Genomic DNA, 20,319 nt, shown 5'->3' with positions numbered 1-20,319 from the left:
ACTTTTTTTTTTGGATATTTATAGCTTTTGGGGACTTGTAATAGCCACCTAATTAAAAGTGTAATTTGAAGGATCGTAATTATCAAATATGGGTGTCCTAATAGCCAGTTAAACGAGTTTTACTTCAAAAGCAACAATTTTGGTAGCTAAAGAAAAAGGAGTTCCTCAATCTAAAACCATTCTGTCATGTGCGAGTCGCCCGCATTAATCTGACAATATTAAGCGATATTTTATATGGTGTGTGGCTATAAAGTTTAGTATTTTTCAAAAAGTAATACAGCTCCCACTTCCAAGGATGATCCAAACCGTTCATTTGCTGTGCCACAACATAAATAGGTTAAATAGGTTGTACCCGAAAATCACTTCTGTCACGCCTCGGCCCCATTGTGTAGATATTGTCCAGTTCTGGGCCACAACTCTCTTTCCGCAGAAATCGCATTTACATAGGCAGAGGAGAAATCCATATATAGCCCAGTAACGTTTCCTCCCTTTCCGATGTTAGATCTTTCAATCCATCCCCCCTTAGGGTTCAGCTTCCTCGTTGGCACACCGTACTGGATGGGAGGTCCCGCTCTGATACCATTATGCCACGCCCCTACCCCGCTGTGTAGATATTGTCCGGTTCTGGGTCGCAACCGTCTCCGGTTTTGTTTTTTCTGCGGAAAACGCGTCTACATAGGGAGAGGAGAAATCCACATATATAGCCCAGTAACTTTTCCTCCCTTTCTGATGTGGGATATTTCAACTTTCATAAGAAGCACATGGATTACTTGATCCTAAAAGATAGGGGAAGTCTGTCACATAGCATGCATCATGTGAGCTTCAAAAGAGAATCAGGGTGCTTATAGTCAAAATTTGGATATTGATGGGATGGCTATGAAGGTGAAGAGGTGTTGCCTGCACATATGAACAAACGGTCAGAATCCCACACAGAGTTTGTTCTCTAGGAAGGCCCTCTGATGCTTGAGTCAGGGACCGGCAACAAATACGTAAGGTAGAAGAGAGATGATGGTAGTCGAACTTGTAGCTTAGATCCTTCAAGTCATTTATATAGGATGAGAAACCCGGAGTTTACCTCTTGAGAACTCTTTCTTGATTGCGCAAGAATCTTTCCATATTGAGTAAGTTTATGGGATTTCCCTCTTAGGTAGAGTCTGTTTCCTAGAATACAAGATTCCATAGATATCCTCTGACAGGTAGAATAGCCGGTTTCCAAGATTACCTTTGGCTAATGCTCTATCTTCGGAGCCGTTGCTTTTAGGGCTTCTACATGCGAGTGTGAAAATACCCCTCTGCCCTTAGTGCGCCTTAGCCTACATGTGCCACATGTCCACTTTTGGTTAGGCGGTTATTTTCACCCTGTCACAAGGTAAAATTCCTAAATCAAGATGTGATGGCTAACACTAACGTTAGGGAGTCTTGAGACGTCTGTAGGGATTCATGACGAGTTATCGTTTCGGTTTAACATCTTGTTCACCCTAGAAAGAGGGCCTTACTTCTCTTTCTTTCACACACACACACAGAGAGAGAGAGAGAGAGAGAGAGAGAGAGAGAGAGAGAGAGAGAGAGAGAGAGAGAGAGAGAGAGAGAGAGAGAGAGAGAGAGAGAGAGAGAGAGAGAGAGTTGGATAAGTATGTGACACAAGATTGGAGCACCAACTTGGCTTTGATCACTTGTTTGTCATCTACTTGACTAATACACAAATCTTATCCAAGGGAAAGATACTGTTGCTATGATGGGAGGTGACTATCCATAACTTTCTGTTTGAATACAATAACATTCTCAAGAAACTACACCTTTTAGTAAAGGAAGTGATATATTCGCCCACTTTTCTTCTCCTGACCACCCCTCTAATGTATTTATGACTACTCTTTTTACACTACAAGGAGGTGATGCGGGGAATAAAAGGGGTTGAATATATCATTTCCCTTTATTAAATCTATGTTTAAATTAAAAATACGCACCCTTATCCTTAATCACCCTTAACTTTGGGTATTTGGTAGCGAATTTTTGGAAAAGCATTTCACTGCTGACTTTTACACGAGAGAAGAGCCACACAGGCTCTCTTTCATTAGATTTTGTCTTATTCATTTGAGTCATATGAGGTGGCTGTTCTCCCATGCAAAGGTCAGCCGCAAAATGCCTTTCCATGAAATTCCTTATCTTTGAGTTGATCTATCTTTGGTCGTGACATAGTCAGTTGCACAAAAAAATAATGTTTTTTTTAGTGGCTAACGTAACCGTGCTATTTTCTATTACTAATCGCAGTTGAACGACAAATCGTATTGCAATGTAGCTCCAAAGCATAGGAGCTTAGACCACATCTTTGAGGTAATTTTAATCACCCTATTTAAGCTCAACTCGTTGGAACTTGCATTGCAGTCTCACTATCTTAAAAATAAAAATAAAAGCTTAACTATGAAGGGAGTCACTCAACGTTTACCCTCAAGTATTTTTTTTATACGGTGTTTGCCTGTGCTTGGATGCATTTTTTTAAATGCAATGGGACACACTTAGTTGGATTATCCAGAGCATTTATTTGTTGGGCCCTTCCTTTAATATGCCTTGCCTATAAAATCATCTCCAAATAATGATCTTAACCCTCCAATCTGTCGAGGCAGCGACATTATGGAAACCTCTTCAGAGTGGAGGGTTAGATCATCATTAATTTGCTGATGATTTTTGAAGCACGGCCTAGTTTAGTAGGGGCCCAACAAATCAATGGTTTAGATCATTGAACCCTGTGAGTCCCACAATGCAAGTATGTGAGGACACAATGTAGTATCTTTTTACCCTTATGGGGCTATTTGGATACATGGATTTTAGAATCCAGGTTTTAATTTGAAAGCGGTGTAAATTTCTGGATTTTACAATCCATTATCCCGGATTTTAAGTAAGAAATCAGGGTTTTAGAAATCTCTCTCCGTCCTGGGATTTCTAAAATCTGAAAACACGGGACAATCTCCTATTGTCTTGCTCGACGGAAAAAAGGGTGAGAAATCAAAAAATGTGAAATAACCAGTTACTCCAAAAGCTTAAGCTGTTGGAGATGGCGTTATTTAATCTTTTATACTTTAACATTCCCCCTCACGTGTGGCCCCTGTTTCTAGGGTTGGCCTACACGTGGCACATGTAACCCCTCTTTAGGGTTTACCCATTGCATGTGGAATTTTGCTATCCAGGAGGTTTGAACTTAGGCATTTGCTCTGATACCATGTGAAACAACTAGTTACTCCAAAAGCTTAAGCTGTTGGAGATGGTGTTATTTAATGTTTTATACTTTAATAGAAAACGACATATGATCTCCTTCTCTCGTCCAGGATTTTGATGAAATATAAGATTCCATGAAATATAAGATTCTAAAATCCGAGTATCCAAACGGCCCCTTATTCTCTTCTTCTCTCTTTCTCATGTTAATTTTCTCTAACTTAGCTTTGGTCTAAGTTGCGTCTCACTTACATGATAGCATGTGTTGAACTGGTAAATTTTCAGGAGGTGACTTGAACACAAATTCTCTCTGTTACAACAGAAAGCACCTTCTAATTAAGATATTACAACTGAGGTATAAGCCTAACTAGCTTGTTATTAGTTTCAATCAAAGCAATTTTCATCAAGATTGGTTTAAGTAGAAAAAAGAAAGAAAGAAAGAAAGGGAATGCACCTTTAAATTTTGCTTGGTGCAACAAGAAGAAAAGACAGCTGGGTTTGTTCAAATATGAAATATGGTTGTCTGATAACATTTCCCAAGATAAATTTCTCCTTTTCTCACTTTAAAAGCAAGATTGGGAAAAACAAATCCTATTCGTGAACTGCACGAAAAGGAAACTTTAATAAAATTATAATTGGGAAGCCTTGTTTTCATGGCTTTGATCATTATACATTTATACTCATCCCATAGCTTTTATTAACTTCCACGGAAGGATTTCAACAGCACCTTACAGCGATGTTTCGGACAAAACTGCCCTTCCTACCATGCTGATATTACAAGATTTTAGGCACAAGGAGATGAGAGGATCTAGACCTTTCATATGGCCAGACCTCCTATGAATTGCCAAACAATAATATTTATAAGGGATTTGCTAGGCAATTTCAGGGATCTAGACATTTCACAGCTGGCCTTTACAAGATAAAAACCGAGAAATTGCCTAGCAAAATCCATAGATTGTTTGTTTGTTGATCGGATGGATGGTGAGGATAATTGGATCAATGGTTGGTTCCTTAAATTGTCACAGCGGGGTATTTCCGGTAAAATAATTTGTGGCATTTTCGTAATTTTCAGGAATGATAGTTCTCAATGCATCTTGGCCATCGTTTCACAACAAAAACATGAAACAATCTTGTTGGAATCTTATCCATTATTAGACTGTTTTTTAGTACTGTAGACTAAATTAAAAGTATCAGGGTGCGTAATACGCACACCTTCCCTTTGTCTTGCCACGTAAGCACGAAAAAGCTTGATTTAATTTTCCATCACAAAAAGCGTGAGATATAAATAGAGCTAAAACTTCTCTCCCTCGATCATGGCTTGATTTTATTTTCCATCACTCTCTCTCATTCTCTCTCTCTGAAAACCCTAGAGAAAGAGAACTGCTTTTTTTTTTTTTTTTCCATTCCAGGTAATTTCAATCTTTTCTACCAACTCTTTAGCTCTGGAATCAAATTTTCTTCATGAATTTCATCGATTTAATCAGTTTATTTGAAATTCTAAGCTTTTCTCGCACGTAGAGTGAGATTAATCACCATATCGCTACGTATTTCGCTAGAAAATTCTCATTCTAATGTTTGTAGCGTATAATTTCTGATAAAAATGCATGCTCAGTAGTGTTTTTTTCGAATTGGATTTCTGCTTGTGCCTTGATCTCTTGCTTTTTATTTACAGATTTAAAAATTTGATAGCTGCAAATATTCTACTTTTTTCATTTTAATCCATGTATGGATTTTATATGCACTAGATTTTTGTATAATTCGGTGTACTTTTCTGGTATTTGTAGAATTTATATTTGGATTAGTTAAATTAAGTTTATTCTTATTGAAAAACCCCCAAATGCAAGAAACTGCATGCTCTTTTTTTTTCTTCTTTCGCCTTATGGAGTATCAATCAGCTTTGCTGAAATGAATTTCGGTTTCCTCTTTACTCCAATTTTGAAAGGTTTTCTCAAGATTCTCTCGTGCATTCTAATCAGCTTAATTTTACTAAATTAGTATGTGAACCCCAAAGCTGTGATCCATTTTACAGTTGAATGGTTATTTTGTGCTGCTTTTACATTGAATTTTTGCTTAGTAAAGTCTGTGATTCTTAGGCGTAACGATAGGTTGTTATGGGTCTTACCATCAAGATTCTATGTATATAGATATAACTGATAGTCTTTTTGTAGTTTCTGCTTTATCTTTTATGTTGGTTGAGTAATATAAATGAATGAGCCAGTCCATTTATTCTGTATTACTGTTTTAATTGGGTGCAGTGCGATAATGATGGCTGTCTTTCGGGCCAGTGTTGGTGCTCTATTTTATGTGCTGTTTGTGTTAAGTGTCGCATGTCGAGGTTTTGCTTCTGGATTAGAGGCCAACCAGACAGCTTACCTGATGGTAGATGCTTCACCACAATCCGGACAGCCAATTCCCAAAACACTGTTTGGTATATTTTTTGAGGTGATCATGTACTTGCATTTATCCAGATCTCACTTTGTCGTGGATTGTTATTTTCTTTATTACTCAAGTTATTTTTTTCAAGGGATTATTTACTTAACTCCACATTCGTTCGTGTTAAAAACATTACAGGTTGCATAAGTGTTGAGGGTGGGAAACGAAACGTGAAACGGAAATGGGAAACGCCATGAAAAAAATATAGGGGAAACGAGAAACGTGAAAACAATAGAAAATCGTATGATAAACGTCTTAGGAAATGCATTAGAAGCATTTCAGAAGCGATAGAAAAAACACACATGAAACACAAGGAAAACACGAAATATGTGGTTTTGTAGATTTAAACACGAAAAACATTTCTCTAATTTTTTATCATGTTTTGGAAACGTTTCAGAAACATGTTTCCCGATTTTTATGGGAAATGAGTTTCCCACCCGCGAGAAACGCGTTTTAGGCGAAACAGGTTTCCCACCTGCCCAAGGAGTTTCCGGCAACTAGACATAAAACATTGACGCATCGTCACTTTGATAGAGTGATATTTCTAGAATCAAAATTTGTTTAGTTATTTATTTGATTTAAATGTGGAGTGTTTAAACATGTGAACTCAATCATGATTTCCTGTTCAAAGTATGAGTTAGATTCATTTCCGTACAGTAGGAACCGTAATGGGTTTTCGCTATTGCTATTTCAATCTTCTTCTTTTAGCATTGTTCTTGTCATGTTTACACTATGTGTAATATACGGATATATCCTTATCGTATTGCCTCATATGTGGAGTTGGGTTTTCAAAAATTCATATGCACTTCCATTCATTTGGTCACTGTTGCGAACCACAGTTTACCAATTAGAGCCATTTTTAGATCAAATTAGACATTTTAATGTTTTGGTATTTTTACAGAACAATACTGTTGTCATTAAAAAAAGAAGAAAAAAAGAGCAATACTGTTATCCTGGGCCCAAATTAATCTATCAATGGTATGAGACTCATGCCTAGTTTGGGGTGCTGTTTTGATTTTCAGCTGTTTCTTAAATGGAACAACCGAATACTGCAGTATTAGACATTAGTAAGACATAAACAAGATGATTTTTTTACATGTATAACTGACAGCATTTGGGTCTTAAAATTATTTTGTTGGCTTTGGAGAATAAACACAACTGGATTACTTATCTGCAGGAGATCAACCATGCAGGAGCAGGTGGGCTATGGGCAGAACTTGTAAGCAACCGAGGTAATTTGAAACTTTGATGGGTAGGCAGCATACAAAAGTAACAGAACATGTTGAAAATAAATTGGAAAATATCTTTCTATTTCTAATGCCAAATAGTTTCCCCCCATCTTATTCTGGTGTGGATTGAACAACTAGCAATGCCAATTTGCAAGTAGTTCAAAAAAATCCAGTATCAATTTTTGATGTTATTTTAAGTTGAGGATTCCTAAAGTGAAATTAGAAAATTATGTATGTGTCACAATCATATGGATTGTTGCACATTTGTTTTAAAAGTGTTGGTTGTCTCAGAATGTTTTGTCCAAAACAGTCAGGAGCAGAAGTGTTTCACCCAAAGCATTCACTTGTTTTATGTGAATTTTGAAATTTATATTGTAAAATTGATTCTAAAGAGGAATTTTCTTCTCCTTCAAGTTTGCTTCATTTCTTCATGCCTAGTTGCTCTGTTGGCTAAAATGAAGGAAAGAACACATTTTCCTTGGATTAAACACAACAAAGATGAATTTGAGAGTGTGGATTACTAAACCAGACTTTTCATTAATTCATCATTTTTTTGGGATGCTTTTGAAATATGTTTTGAGTTCATAGTTATCTATGTAATGAGTTTTAAGCTAGTCTATGAGAATATTATTTTTCCATGGATTTGGCATCAAATTCATGGACATATTATACAATTTTTGGTAGATTAATAATTTTTTAGTTTTTTTGCAATGTTTTTTTTTTAATTTCTTCATGCTTTTTATAATGTGCGAGAATATCATATATGTATAGATTGTCCAATAGATTCATGCGTCTATAATGTTGATTAGTGGTAGACTACTGATCTTTTATTGCTTCTTTACTATTGTTAATGTTTCTTTTGTTTTTCCCTTGGCTTCAGTTCTCATTTTAAGTAATACATGAGAACACTGTAGATCATGTCTGAGATTTGTCCCCTGTACTTGGTAGTTAACTTACATTACATTAGACCATTACATTGGAGCAAACTTAAGTTGCAACCTTTAAAACGTAATAACACTAAATTCTATCACTAGCTGTCCATCAAAACATGTTAAATGGAATGCTTATCAAGTTTATTTAACATTTTTTAACCTTTTCCTTTTATTGATTTTCTTTGATTTTTTCCACTTGGGGATAAGACCCGAATGTTTGTCCCGAAACGAAGTCATATCACAAACTTGGTTAAATTTAAAAATGAGCTAAATTACCAAGACGATCTCTTCTTCATGAACAAAAATGACCATGACTCGGTGCAGATGTGGTGTATGTGCTTGGTCATCATTGCCGTTGAACTGATGGGACATCACACGGCGACCCAGTGGGTCCAGGTCTGATGCCAAACTTATCATATTATTAAGATTGAGGCATGATAAAATCAACGTCTTAATGACATCTTGAAGGACATCATTTTCAGCGTGCTTGATCTAAGGTTTAGAATTATCTGATGAGGGTGGAGCCAAAGGCAATAAGCCTGACTTGTGACGGCAAATGATATTCATTGTACCTGACCACCACACACATAACAGTAGGCCCGTGCCGTAGGATGATTATTTTCCTTAGAAACAATGAACATTCAAAAAGTTTTCTCTTTAAAAGTATTGATCCCTTATCAGCTTTAGTCCTCTGTGCATTTAGTTTTTAGTTTGAGGCCCTCATGAAGTTCCATGTCCAGGTTTTGAAGCTGGGGGCCCTAACACTCCCTCAAACATCGATCCTTGGTCTATTATTGGGAATGACTCATCAATAACTGTATCAACCGACCGCTCATCTTGTTTCAGTCGTAATAAGGTTGCTCTTCGAATGGAGGTGGTGTGTGACACTGGAGGCTCTAATGTCTGCCCAGATAGCGGAGTTGGGATCTATAATCCTGGGTACTGGGGCATGGTATGGGATTCTGAATACTTAGTTACAAAATATTTGAATTTTCTTTTCCCTTAACTTGAGATTTGTGACAAAAAATAACTGAGTTTCCACCTTATATTGTCGCAATAGCTCATGCAATGCTACTACTATGATTAAGACCATTGAACAAAACATAATTTCATCCAATGGTGATGACTAGACCTCTAATATATAATTGCCTCTGGCTACATATGACGTTTGACTTTTTATTCTGGCATTTTAATTATAATTTTGGGCAATCATGCTTGTTACATTGAGTCTTCACCAAATCATGCAAATTGTTTCTCTTAATAATTGTTTATGGACTTTGAAGTTATTATTATCATTTCATTTCTGTTTTTCTCCAGAATATTGAACAAGGGAAAACCTACAAAGTAATCCTGTACATTACGTCACTGGAATCAGTTGACTTGTCTGTTTCACTGACAAGCTCAGATGGATTGCAAACGCTGGCCACTGGCAAAATAATGTAAGCATTTTTTTTTTATTTGATTTTTTTTGGATTTGCAAGTTATAAAACATTCTGAATTTTGTATTTCAATGTCAAAAATAGTTTCTCTAAATATAATTCACACTGCACTGATTCCTTTGTTTTTTCTAGATCTGAAGATGTTTCCAACTGGACAAAGGAAGAACTTCTACTACCATCTGTAGGTACAGACCACAATTCAAGACTACAGTTGACAACATCCAGAAAGGGAGTGATTTGGTTTGATCAAGTATCAGTTATGCCCTTGGACACTTACAAGGTATGTTTTCTTTCCTAATTCATCTTCGTGACTGCCATTGATTGAAATACCAATATTTTGTCACCAAATCCTCATTAGCCGAGTGGAAAGGGGCGATTCTATAGTTGGGGGAGTTTACAGGATTGGTCACATTGGTTTCATGAAGAGTAGTTCGCAACTTCGCATTGTATGTTCATGGATATATATATATATATATATATATATATATATATATATATATATATATAATGAGAAAACGGTTCCTACACATATGTGTAGAGAGTTCTCTACACACTAGCTTAAAATACAGTGGGGGCCCACATTGTTTGGGTGATCCAAGCCATCCATTTTAAAGGCCCTCACATAGATAGGGTGTCTACAAAAAATCAGATCCATAGGATCATCCCAACCCTACGATTTGTGGAGGTAAAATGGATGTCTTTAAACCTTTACAAATTAGTCCATTTTTTGCCTCCACAGTTCGAATGGTTAGGATGATCCTATGGATCTTATTTTTTGTGGACACCCTATCTATGTGAGGGCCTTAAAAATGAATGGTTTGGATCACCCAAAATAATGTGGCCCCCACTGTATTTTAAGCTACTGTGTAGATAACTTATCTACACATATGTGTAGGAACCGTTTTCTCATATATATATATATATTATTGACTCGATATCTTTTATCTGAGCTTTCTTCTTTGTTCAGGGGCATGGCTTCCGGAAAGATCTTTTTTCCATGGTTGCGGATCTGAAACCTCAATTTCTTAGATTTCCAGGTATACTAGGAAATGGTAGCTGAGTCCAGTTTATTATTTGTATGTATTGACTGTACAAAGCTAAGAATTTTTCAACTGATTATATATTTTAGGACAGAAGGCTTTCTGTAGAATACCAGTCAACAAAGTTTCAATTTTAATCAGAGCATGTGTAGGTTTGCAGCTTTTGATGATGCAGAACATACTGAAAATATAAAATCCAGTCCACTTATTCCCGTTCATCAAATTGCATATGTAAAAGTAACACTACTACCACTGACCAGTCATCATCAACACATTTAGAGCTATTATCACATGCCTTATTTTGAAAAAAAGGTAGGATGATTCATCCGAGATTTTCTCAAACTACATAGAGAGACACGAGAGACCTGTTTCAGTGTATATCTATCTACAAATCCTTGAAAGCGTCAAATCCAGCTATCGCCAAGGGCTTTCTGATGAGGAACTTGACAAATTTTTCTACCTTTATATTGCCCATTCAAAAGAAAAAGAAAATGTTAAGCCCCAAAATGGTTTAACTATGACTTGACAATTTGAATGAATTCTGGATTCATTTTTATTCATTTAATCATTCCTTTGTGATTCGGATGGAAGATGGTCTGAATGATACTTCAAGGAAGATCTCCTTTGCCATTAGAAACTATTTCCACCTTTGAAAGAAATGAACGCTTTTAGCACTCATGTAATTTTGATCCCTTTCCTGCCTATACTATTTATTAGTGGCATGCTTTACATGAGTTATCCGTAGGATTTGGAATGATTAATGTAGCAAGTTTGTTTTTCCTTTTTTTTCTAGGTGGCTGTTTCGTCGAGGGTGAATGGTTAAGAAATGCTTTTCGCTGGAGAGAAACCATTGGTCCATGGGAAGAGAGGCCTGGGCACTTTGGCGATGTTTGGGACTACTGGACTGATGATGGACTTGGATATTTTGAATTCCTTCAGGTACGTGTATTGTGGTATCCTTTAGTTTGTCGGGTAAAGAACCTTCACCAATTTACATGCTTTAGATTTGCTGTTTTAGTAATTATTACCATTTATTGCTGCAGCTCGCAGAGGACCTAGGCACATTGCCAATATGGGTATTCAATAATGGTACTTCTGCTCAATCCATAAGCATGCTTCTGATCATAGTTTTAAATTTTGGCCGAAATACCGAAATTTCAGATTTTGGTGACCGAAACTGAAACCACTTAAATCTGAAATTTCAGCCAAAATTTCAGGAAAATGTAGTTTTTTAAATTTTTTTCCAAACTTTCGGTAATTTCTGCCGAAATTTCGGTTTCGGCTCTGCCCGAAACCGAAATTTTAAACCTTGCTTCTGATACCAAAAGGGTGTGTTCGTTTGATTCCTTTCTTGTTTGGCAGGAGTTAGTCACAATGACCAGGTTGCCTCTTCCAGCATCTTACCTTTCATACAGGCATGTCTTGAGCTTTTATCACTTCTGCGATATGTGCCAGCCATTAATGGAATTGATAGAGCACACCATTAATGATCTGAAAATCCAAAAAACTGCAGAAAAATTATTTGATATTCCAATAATGTGAAAGCGAATGATTTCAACCCACGCATGTAACAACTATTTAGAGAACTTGATATGGTCGAGAAGCATATAATGTTTACCAGTGAAACAAGTAATTATCTGAACCCATTTTTTTAGAGATAAATTGCCAAAATATTGTACTATCCTGAGCTTGAAAGTGTCCTTTCGCATTATGGTCATTTTGTTCGTTTATCATTTTTATCTTTTAATGATTAAGTGGTTCTTCTTCCTCTGGTATGCCAATTTGTTGGCCACCCCATAGTTGAATCACCGTCTCAGCACATACGATCAAAGTAAAATGATTTAGGCCACTATGTTAAAGATTGAAAAAGATTGAGTCAAGATTTCATTACAAGAATATAGTTAAGTGGTAGGGAGATAATTATGCTAGTTCTTTCATTAGAAACAGTTGGTAACGCTACATAAATTACTTATATGACAGATCTATATCATGTCACAAACATGAAGAGAGCAACAAACATAAACTGTTCAGTGTAACTAATTTGTCTCTTTCATAGCTTTTAAGTGATGGCATGAATATTTTATTCAGATTTTATAATGGAGTGGTAATAACCAAATACAGTCAGTCTTGAAACTTGTGCTGTGCAACCATCCCTTCTAAACTTTTGAGTTTGTTTCAGGATATTCTTGACAGTATTGAGTTTGCCCGAGGGGATGCTGCATCAAAATGGGGTTCCGTTCGAGCTTCAATGGGGCACCCAGAACCATTCCAGTTGAGCTATGTCGCAATTGGGAATGAGGATTGTGGGAAAAAATATTACCGCGGTACACATCATAGGTCTTCTTTTCTTTTTTTTTCCTTGCTTTAATATTTGTGTGGAGTACAGATTAATGTACTCTGCATACAAGAGGATTGAAGCAATATCTAACTATTCACAATGAATCAATAATGAAGTACGGACAAGACATAGTTCTTTCATCACTTTCTTCTCCGAGAAGCCTATACAATGCATAACATTTCCCAAATTAAGCAAAATATATAACTATCAAGAACACATGAACAGTGAAAACAGTAAGATATCTTTGTCTGAGCAATTTATGTACTCTATTTAGAATCTATCTAGATTATTAAGATGCAAACGCTCTTTGTACAATTTTCCAAACACTGAATTACCAGTATCTCTTATCTCTTACATCATAACTACTGGTGACAAGATGCCTCAATGAATGTATGAAAAAAGTTGTTCAGGTATTTATATCAAACCATGGAGCTCATATGCTGTTGCTAGAGTTTTCATTTTTAACTAGCAATAACCTTGTATCATATGCATATGTATACTCGTCTTGAGAAAGAAATGAAAGAAGAAAATTCCAAAAATAAATCTGGGATCAGTTAGTGGGTGCTACTGAAGCGTTTAATATGTGAATGCCTGGAGTCGGTTGCCAGGTTATAATTTGAGAACCCCAAGAAATTGATTATGCCATCTTTACCAAACAAAAGATGAAGGTAAACCAAGAATGAGATTTTATCTCCTATTAACAATTTTCTCTTAAGCAGTACGTTCTTGGAGAAATGTTGTAGTCTGTCAACAGAAGATAGAAAACAGAGGAAAATTATAAACTCACACTCATGTGTTAGTTCAAATTGAGTATTCAGATTTGTTTCAAGAGATGTGAAAGCATCTCCCTCTTTGAGAATTATACTGCTTAAGAATTGAAAACAGTGGGAAATAATTATTCTAATGAAAATAGGAAATAAACTAAACTAGAAAGCCGCAAATTCTAATCTGGAGGAAAGAAATTTCTGTACTATACAACAAATTTAAAGATCTAACCATGAAAGCCTGCCAAATGTGGCATAAGCTGCAAGAAAGAGAAGAATGAATGGTTCCTTAACAAATGACAGGTTTTTGTCATATAGTACTGACCTCTGCCTGTTATCTTGTTCTTTATCATCTATGAAAGGTTTAACATTTACATTATACATGTCATTGTGATCGTTTGCATCAGTTTCTCCACTCACTGAGCGATATTTGTAAGAAGCTGGGAATGTATGACACATACATTCCAGCTTGAGTGGGAGTGTTAGATGCATTACATTTACTTAAAGGTATTTTGGTCATTGTACTTTACATAGACACATATATATACATTAGTGAGGGGAAGACACCTCTCCAACCCACATTCTTCTCATTCTCATTCAACAGTTATTAGCTATTATGGGAATGCCATGTGCTTTTGTACTAGATTCTTTTGCATTCAAAGAACTTCTCTGCAAAAATAATACTATGTTATGAATTATATGTCTGTACATGCTTAGTATTTTTTCCTTTAGTAGTTATACATTTTTTGGAAGAAAATTTTAGATTGTGTTTTTTTTTCCTTTCGTAGTTATACATTTATTTGGAAGAAAATTTAAGATTATGATTCAATTTGTCACGGTATAGGATGAATTAAAGTGATACTAGAATCCACTATAACTACCTGAAACCTTCTCTGACTTTTTTTATTTACCAGGAAATTATCTCAAATTTTATTATGCTATAAAAGATGTCTATCCTGACATCAAAATAATCTCCAATTGTGATGGGTCTTCCAGCCAATTGGATCACCCGGCTGATATGTATGATTGGCATGTAAGAATATTCAAAGAACTCTTTTGCAAACTTTCCAGCTGGTGTTACATCCAGCTTTTCTTTGTATAGTAGCACGGTGAGGTTGGAAACTTAATTATACCATACAATTCTAACCTTACTATTTTTTGGACAGATATACACCTCTGCCAATGACATGTTTTCTAAGTCTCATCGATTTGATCCTTTGCCACGTAATAAGACTGGCCCAAAGGTGTGATGATGTTGCACTTTTAAGACTCAACTTCATGTTCTATTAATGTGTTTGGGGTAACAACTTTGTCAAAACAACTCCAGGCTTTCGTAAGTGAATATGCTGTGCATGGAAATGATGCTGGCAAGGGAAGTTTTTTAGCAGCATTGGCAGAATCTGGATTCCTTATTGGCTTGGAAAAGAACAGGTGTGCTTATTTATTTCCCACCGTGAAGGACCTATATCCTATTTGATTTGTGTGCATGTATCAAATATCAAAAATAGACTTTACTGTTATTATTTTAATGGAGAAATTGACACTTTAGCAAAATTATCCAACTTCAAAACTCTTAATCAAAGCACATAAATCGAATCACCCAAGATTGCCTGCATCACATGAATCACAGACAATACAATTTAACTGTAAACTGAACTTTGGTCCTTTCTTAATCAAACATTTCACTCTGTATCATGAAATAATATTCTCCACCAGTTCTGCAGTAGAAGTTGGCTTCAGTTCTATTAACATTTAACTTGAACCCTAGAATTCGTTTACAACTTAGAATGCAAATCAAGAGTGTCTTGTGAATGCCCTGTTTAACAATCTAAAAGTTCAGGTATTATAGATATCTTACCACTCAACTATTCGTTTGCATGTGATCTTAATTATTTTAAAATGGCTTTCCCATTGCATATTCCTATATGAGTTTCTTGATTTACTCCCTGTGTCGTATTTCTTTGTTCTTTGGTGCACTCTGATACAAATTTGGTCATCCAATAGAAGTTAAGACCATGTTGAGTTTCAAACTTGTTAGATAAAGATAAACATTTGAATGTTTTGTTATCAAGATATATATCTTATTGACCTTTGTTTATTGAGAATCTGCATTTGCATTTCTCTTCCAATACAGTGATATCATTGAAATGGCCAGCTATGCACCCCTTCTTGTCAATGACAATGATCGCAGGTACACATGTTTTTCATTTAATTCAATTTTTTTGTGGATTATACTTCTTTTTATGGTTTTTAAATTTTTTTAATCAATGATACTTATCATCATCTTTATTTTATGGCATTCTAAAATTTGAACAACCTTCAATAACAAAGGTGGAACCCAGATGCCATTGTCTTCAATTCATGGCAGCAGTATGGAACTCCTAGCTACTGGATGCAACTACTTTTCAAGGAGTCAAGTGGTGCAACCCTTCTTCCTTCCACTGTCCAAGCAAATTTCTCCATTTCTTTGATTGCCTCTGCAATTATTTGGCAAAGCTCAGTAGACGACGGCTACTACTTAAGAATAAAGGTGTACGATCTCTGCTGAATTGAGCCTTGATATCTTATTTTTTTATTGGCATTTCAGTCACTTGATCTTTCAAGAGGCCGGTAACTTCGGCTACTGTGATTCAACCAATTCAGGCTCAATCTGATCTCAGGATGGGGTTTGCACTACCAATCTGAGATGGGTGTACTTGAATCTTCTTAAGAATGCCCAAAAACACAAGTTCGTGTCCTCACGGATTGTTTAGAAAGGAGTTATTGAGTTACACCTATAACTCAGAATCAGTTTATTTCCAGTAGGGAGATACCATCGAGTTTACACTAGCTCCGTAAACATTACTTTCATCAGAGATAGGTCATTGAGTTTACACCATAGCCTTGTAAGTCTGATTTATGAGAACAGTCCACGTTGAAACCTTATAATACCAAAAATCAAGGGGAAAAGGGAAAAGAAAATTAAGGGTTTTTCCCTAGTAGCCATGTCAATGGGTGTCTTACATGAACATGTTGATCTATTAAAAAATTGAGTGTCCATGTTTGTAAGTTGAAATGATCCCCAATTATTTTGTTTGATTTGATTTGTATGCTCAAATTACCTGACCCCCAAAACTGCCACCAAAATTTCTAGAGGCGATACCAATATTTGCACTTGATGATTCTTGATTGTTTAAGTGAATTAATCGGGTTCTTGGACCAATTACATGTGTCATTTTCACTGATTGGGAGTTGGGATGAAATGTTTGTGCAGATTGTCAACTTTGGGAGTAACGCAGTAAATCTCAAGATTTTACTGTCTGGATTGGGATCGAACTCGATCAGCTCATATGGGTCAACGAAGACTGTATTGACATCCGAAAAATTGATGGATGAGAATTCCTTCAAGGAGCCAAATAAGGTACACGTTCATGTTATTCTTCCTGCATAATTGACATGTATATGTATAGATGGATGGATGTAATGAATGACTGCATGCTAACTCTTCAAAAAGTGTGAGGTACCTATGTTATTCACACACACACACACACACACACACTATGGTGTCCACGCCTATTTTCCCAAAGAAAACTAAAAGCAGGTCAAGCTGCAGATGGGGGCTACTTTTGAAAATCTCCTCCATTTAACAATCCTAACATGTCATACATATTATAGGCAGTACGATGAAAAAGAACAACAGTACAGAAATCCCCACAAAATTGAAGGGTTAGAATTGCTCAATGCAAGAGATCTTTTGTCTATGGCTCGTCCTTTGTAGGGCTCGATGAATGGTTTGGATCACCAAAGTTGTGGACTCCACTGTAGTTTTTTCTATTTAGTTCCATGTTTATGTTTATATAAGAGAATATCCACTTCCTTGCTTTAATAATTGCACTCCCAAATTCATTTTGCAATTTTCTATTTAGTTGTTAGAAACAGGGGTGGAGCTTAGTCAGGCTCAACCCGAACCCACTGACCTTGGAAGGCCGACCTCGATTTTAAAAATTGGGTTAGACGGGTTAGGGTTCGGTTATGGCAGAGAGGTTTAGAGGCGGCTTGGGTTAGGGTTGACCATCCTTGACTCGAGGCTCGGGTTGCGTCATCAGGTTAGGATTGAGGTAATGTTAAACTTAGTCTGGGTTATGGTTGGCCTCGACCCTTGTTAGAATGCCATTACAATTCCGAAAAGCTATTAGCATCCAATCACAAAACTATTAATAATATGAGTGTCATTATCAAACATAACAAAATCAGAAACTTGATGCCTGGATTTTAGCTTTTATATATGATATGAAATTCCAAGACCATGATATTTTGTTTTCTAATATGTTTTGTATTTATTGGATTATGCAGGTAGTGCCTGTTCAGAGTGTATTCGAAAATACAGGAACAGACATGGATGTTGTGCTCTCGCCCCGTTCCTTTACTTCATATGATATATCGATCCTTCCAACCATTGACCCCGTGTATAAATCAGATATTTAAATAAATAAAAGTGACAAAAATAAAATGTAAATAATCGGAAAGAAGGAAAGTATTGGCTTTAATTATGGTTAGATGGCTCCTTTGTCTGCCACTTGGCAATTTGGATGATTATATAATTTATCTGGCTTCACTTATTTAATTAAAAGCACAAAATTATAGTTATCTGAAGAAAGGCCCCCAGTGTGGTTTTGTGTGGTGTTACTTTCTTAAGGGCTTGTTTGTAGGGGTGCAACATGTGTCGGGTTGAGGCTGACCCGACCCGAGGAACCTTTTTTTTTTTTTTTCCAACATGAATCTGACCGACCTGATTTCCAACACGATAAGGTTTAACCTGACCCGACCTGAGTTTTTAAGTTTAAAATAAAAAATTGATAAAAAAATGTCGGGTTTCCCTCGGGTCGAGTTGCCCAAACCCTCAACCTGAACCCAACCTTACTTTTTTTTTCGGGTTGAACCCGACCCAAGTTGCACCCGGAATATAGTCTACAAGATTTATGTTTTTCCCCCTCCTTTAGGCCTCGTTTGGACTACAAGCTTATTTGGAAAAGTTTGGAAAAGAAAATAATTATCAAATTAATTTTCTTACTGTTCGATTGTTTGATTACAAATGCAAGGTAACTGGAACCACAGAAGTTCAAGTTTTATTTACAGTGGCTTCAATTTAAACTGATATCCCTCTAAATAAGCCAAAGCTATATCATTTTCCTCTAAATGGTTGAGGTGGAAAAAGAATTCCTTGAATTTCCTTTCTTCTCTCTTTCTTCCCGAGAGAGAGAGAGAGAGAGTCCCATAAACTGATATCCCTCCAAATAAGCTCCCTCTAAATGGTTGAGGTGGAAAAACAATTCCTTGAATTTTTTTCCTTACATTCATAAGAGATCCTTACTTCTCTATTTCTTTCCGAGAGAGAGAGAGAGAGAGAGAGAGAGAGAGAGAGTCCCATAACTTTATGTTTGAATACATTAAAATTCTATAGAAACTACCCACCTTTTATTAAAGGAAGTGATATATTCGCCCCCTTTTATTTCAAGGGCTACCCACCTTATTGTATTAACTACTCCTTTTTACACTACAAGGTGGAGACCCGGTGAAGAAAAGAGGGCGAGTATAACATTTCCCTTTATATTAAATCTATTGTTAAATTGAAAAACTGCACCCTTATCCTCAATCACCCTCTTTTTTCTTTTTTTTTGGGGCGGGGGGGAATGGATATCATTTCCCTTATTTTATTCATCTGAAGTGGATTTTCCCTCTTGCAAAAGTGAGCTGCAGAATGGCTTAATTTCCACAAAATTGCCTAGCAAGTCTCTATTTTCTATTATTAATAGCAGCCATTCTTAAAAGTTATATGGCAAAATTGTAGTGCAATTTTGCTCCAAGTAGAACTGGCGGAGGCAGGCGTAATTGTGCGGGGGAAAAGGCAAATAACACAGTCTAGTTCGATAAAAACTTTTGAATCCACAAGAAAGAAGAGATAAAAACTGAAACTGAGTTTATTATTCCATGGAAGATCTGCTCTTTACATTGACGGTAAATACATATTTATAGAAATTCAACTCTATCTTTAGAAGATCTGGATAAATCCTATCCCTAACCCATCTTTATCTTATGCTAACTAATAGACTAACAAAAAAGATTAAAAAAAGTGACAAAAAAAACGTCCTACATCAGAATTTTAATATCAAGGAGTTTTGAAGCCATAAACATATGCTCAGTGAAACAACCAATTACTCCAAAAGCTTAAGCCGTCTCCAACGGGCATTATTTAATCTCTTCTACTTTAACAAGTCCCACGGTATATCACCATGTATCTCTTTCTTGAGAAATTATATGGTGTAAGGCTTTACAACAAGGAACAATTACCAAAGGGGAACAAAAATTAGGCAGAATTATCAACTGGACCCAGGCTTTTCAGAAATTACCAATGGGGGACAAAATCTGTCTTGTCATTAAACGCTGGACGAAAATGCCCTTTTCTTAAGCAACACGTTTTGCTTTTCCACTTTTCCCTCTTCTCTCTTCTTTCCCTCTTTTTTTTTTTCACTTTTCCATTTTCAACTTGGTTTTTCTGCCCTACCAGTCATCTTCTTCATCATTTTAGCCACCATTGGAGGAGGGAAAGCTCGAAAACTTGAAACGTGAGTTCATTCCCATCTCTTAAAATATGGTAGCCTAAAATTGACGTTTATGTTCTATAATTTTTGGTTATTGGTCCACGACTATCAAATTTATCACCTGCGGGACGGAAACATTAATCCAGCTAGCATTGCAGGTAGGGTTAGAGTTTTTTAAGTTCTATATATATATGACCCAAGCTGTCCTCGTAGATTCATTATCGCAATACCGTCCATTCCCATCATGTCAAGCCTCTTTGAGACTCAATCGCCGTTTCCCTCTTACTTTCTTGGCTTAGTCAAGGAGGCAGATTCTGAAATTGGCGTGTTTGACGTGGGGGCTTGCTCTTCCTTATGGC

General features: G+C 36.3%; 1 protein-coding gene across 1 annotated transcript; it reads left to right on the top strand.

The window, feature by feature from the left end:
• The first annotated feature begins 4,546 nt into the window (after nt 1-4,546).
• Nucleotides 4,547-18,018, top strand: LOC143882025 (alpha-L-arabinofuranosidase 1-like). Its single transcript, XM_077385403.1, has 18 exons — nt 4,547-4,616; nt 5,463-5,649; nt 6,818-6,872; nt 8,542-8,753; nt 9,119-9,240; nt 9,373-9,520; nt 10,208-10,277; nt 11,074-11,219; nt 11,324-11,369; nt 11,643-11,695; nt 12,460-12,604; nt 14,297-14,415; nt 14,549-14,626; nt 14,710-14,813; nt 15,517-15,573; nt 15,714-15,912; nt 16,636-16,782; nt 17,715-18,018. The coding sequence occupies exons 2-18, from the start codon at nt 5,470-5,472 to the stop codon at nt 17,844-17,846; spliced, it is 2,013 nt and encodes a 670-aa protein (XP_077241518.1). The 5' UTR covers nt 4,547-4,616; nt 5,463-5,469; the 3' UTR covers nt 17,847-18,018.
• The last annotated feature ends 2,301 nt before the right edge of the window (nt 18,019-20,319 follow it).

This window comes from Tasmannia lanceolata, unplaced genomic scaffold (genome assembly GCF_043159265.1).
Source record: "Tasmannia lanceolata isolate RefF3 unplaced genomic scaffold, GAP_Taslan_0.1 ptg000007l, whole genome shotgun sequence".
Lineage (NCBI taxonomy): Eukaryota > Viridiplantae > Streptophyta > Magnoliopsida > Canellales > Winteraceae > Tasmannia > Tasmannia lanceolata.
The sequence above is the reverse complement of the archived record's forward strand: the minus strand, read 5'-3'. Positions and strand labels throughout refer to the sequence as shown.

What these genes read in the sequence shown, in the direction of transcription:
- LOC143882025 (XM_077385403.1), top strand. Translation starts at nt 5,470, where the DNA reads ATGATGGCTGTCTTTCGGGCCAGTGTTGGTGCTCTATTTTATGTGCTG. An exon ending in TCAATTTCTTAGATTTCCAG is followed by an intron (nt 10,278 to 11,073) that starts GTATACTAGGAA and finishes TTTTTTTTCTAG; the next exon opens with GTGGCTGTTTCGTCGAGGGT. An exon ending in GATATTTTGAATTCCTTCAG is followed by an intron (nt 11,220 to 11,323) that starts GTACGTGTATTG and finishes TTATTGCTGCAG; the next exon opens with CTCGCAGAGGACCTAGGCAC.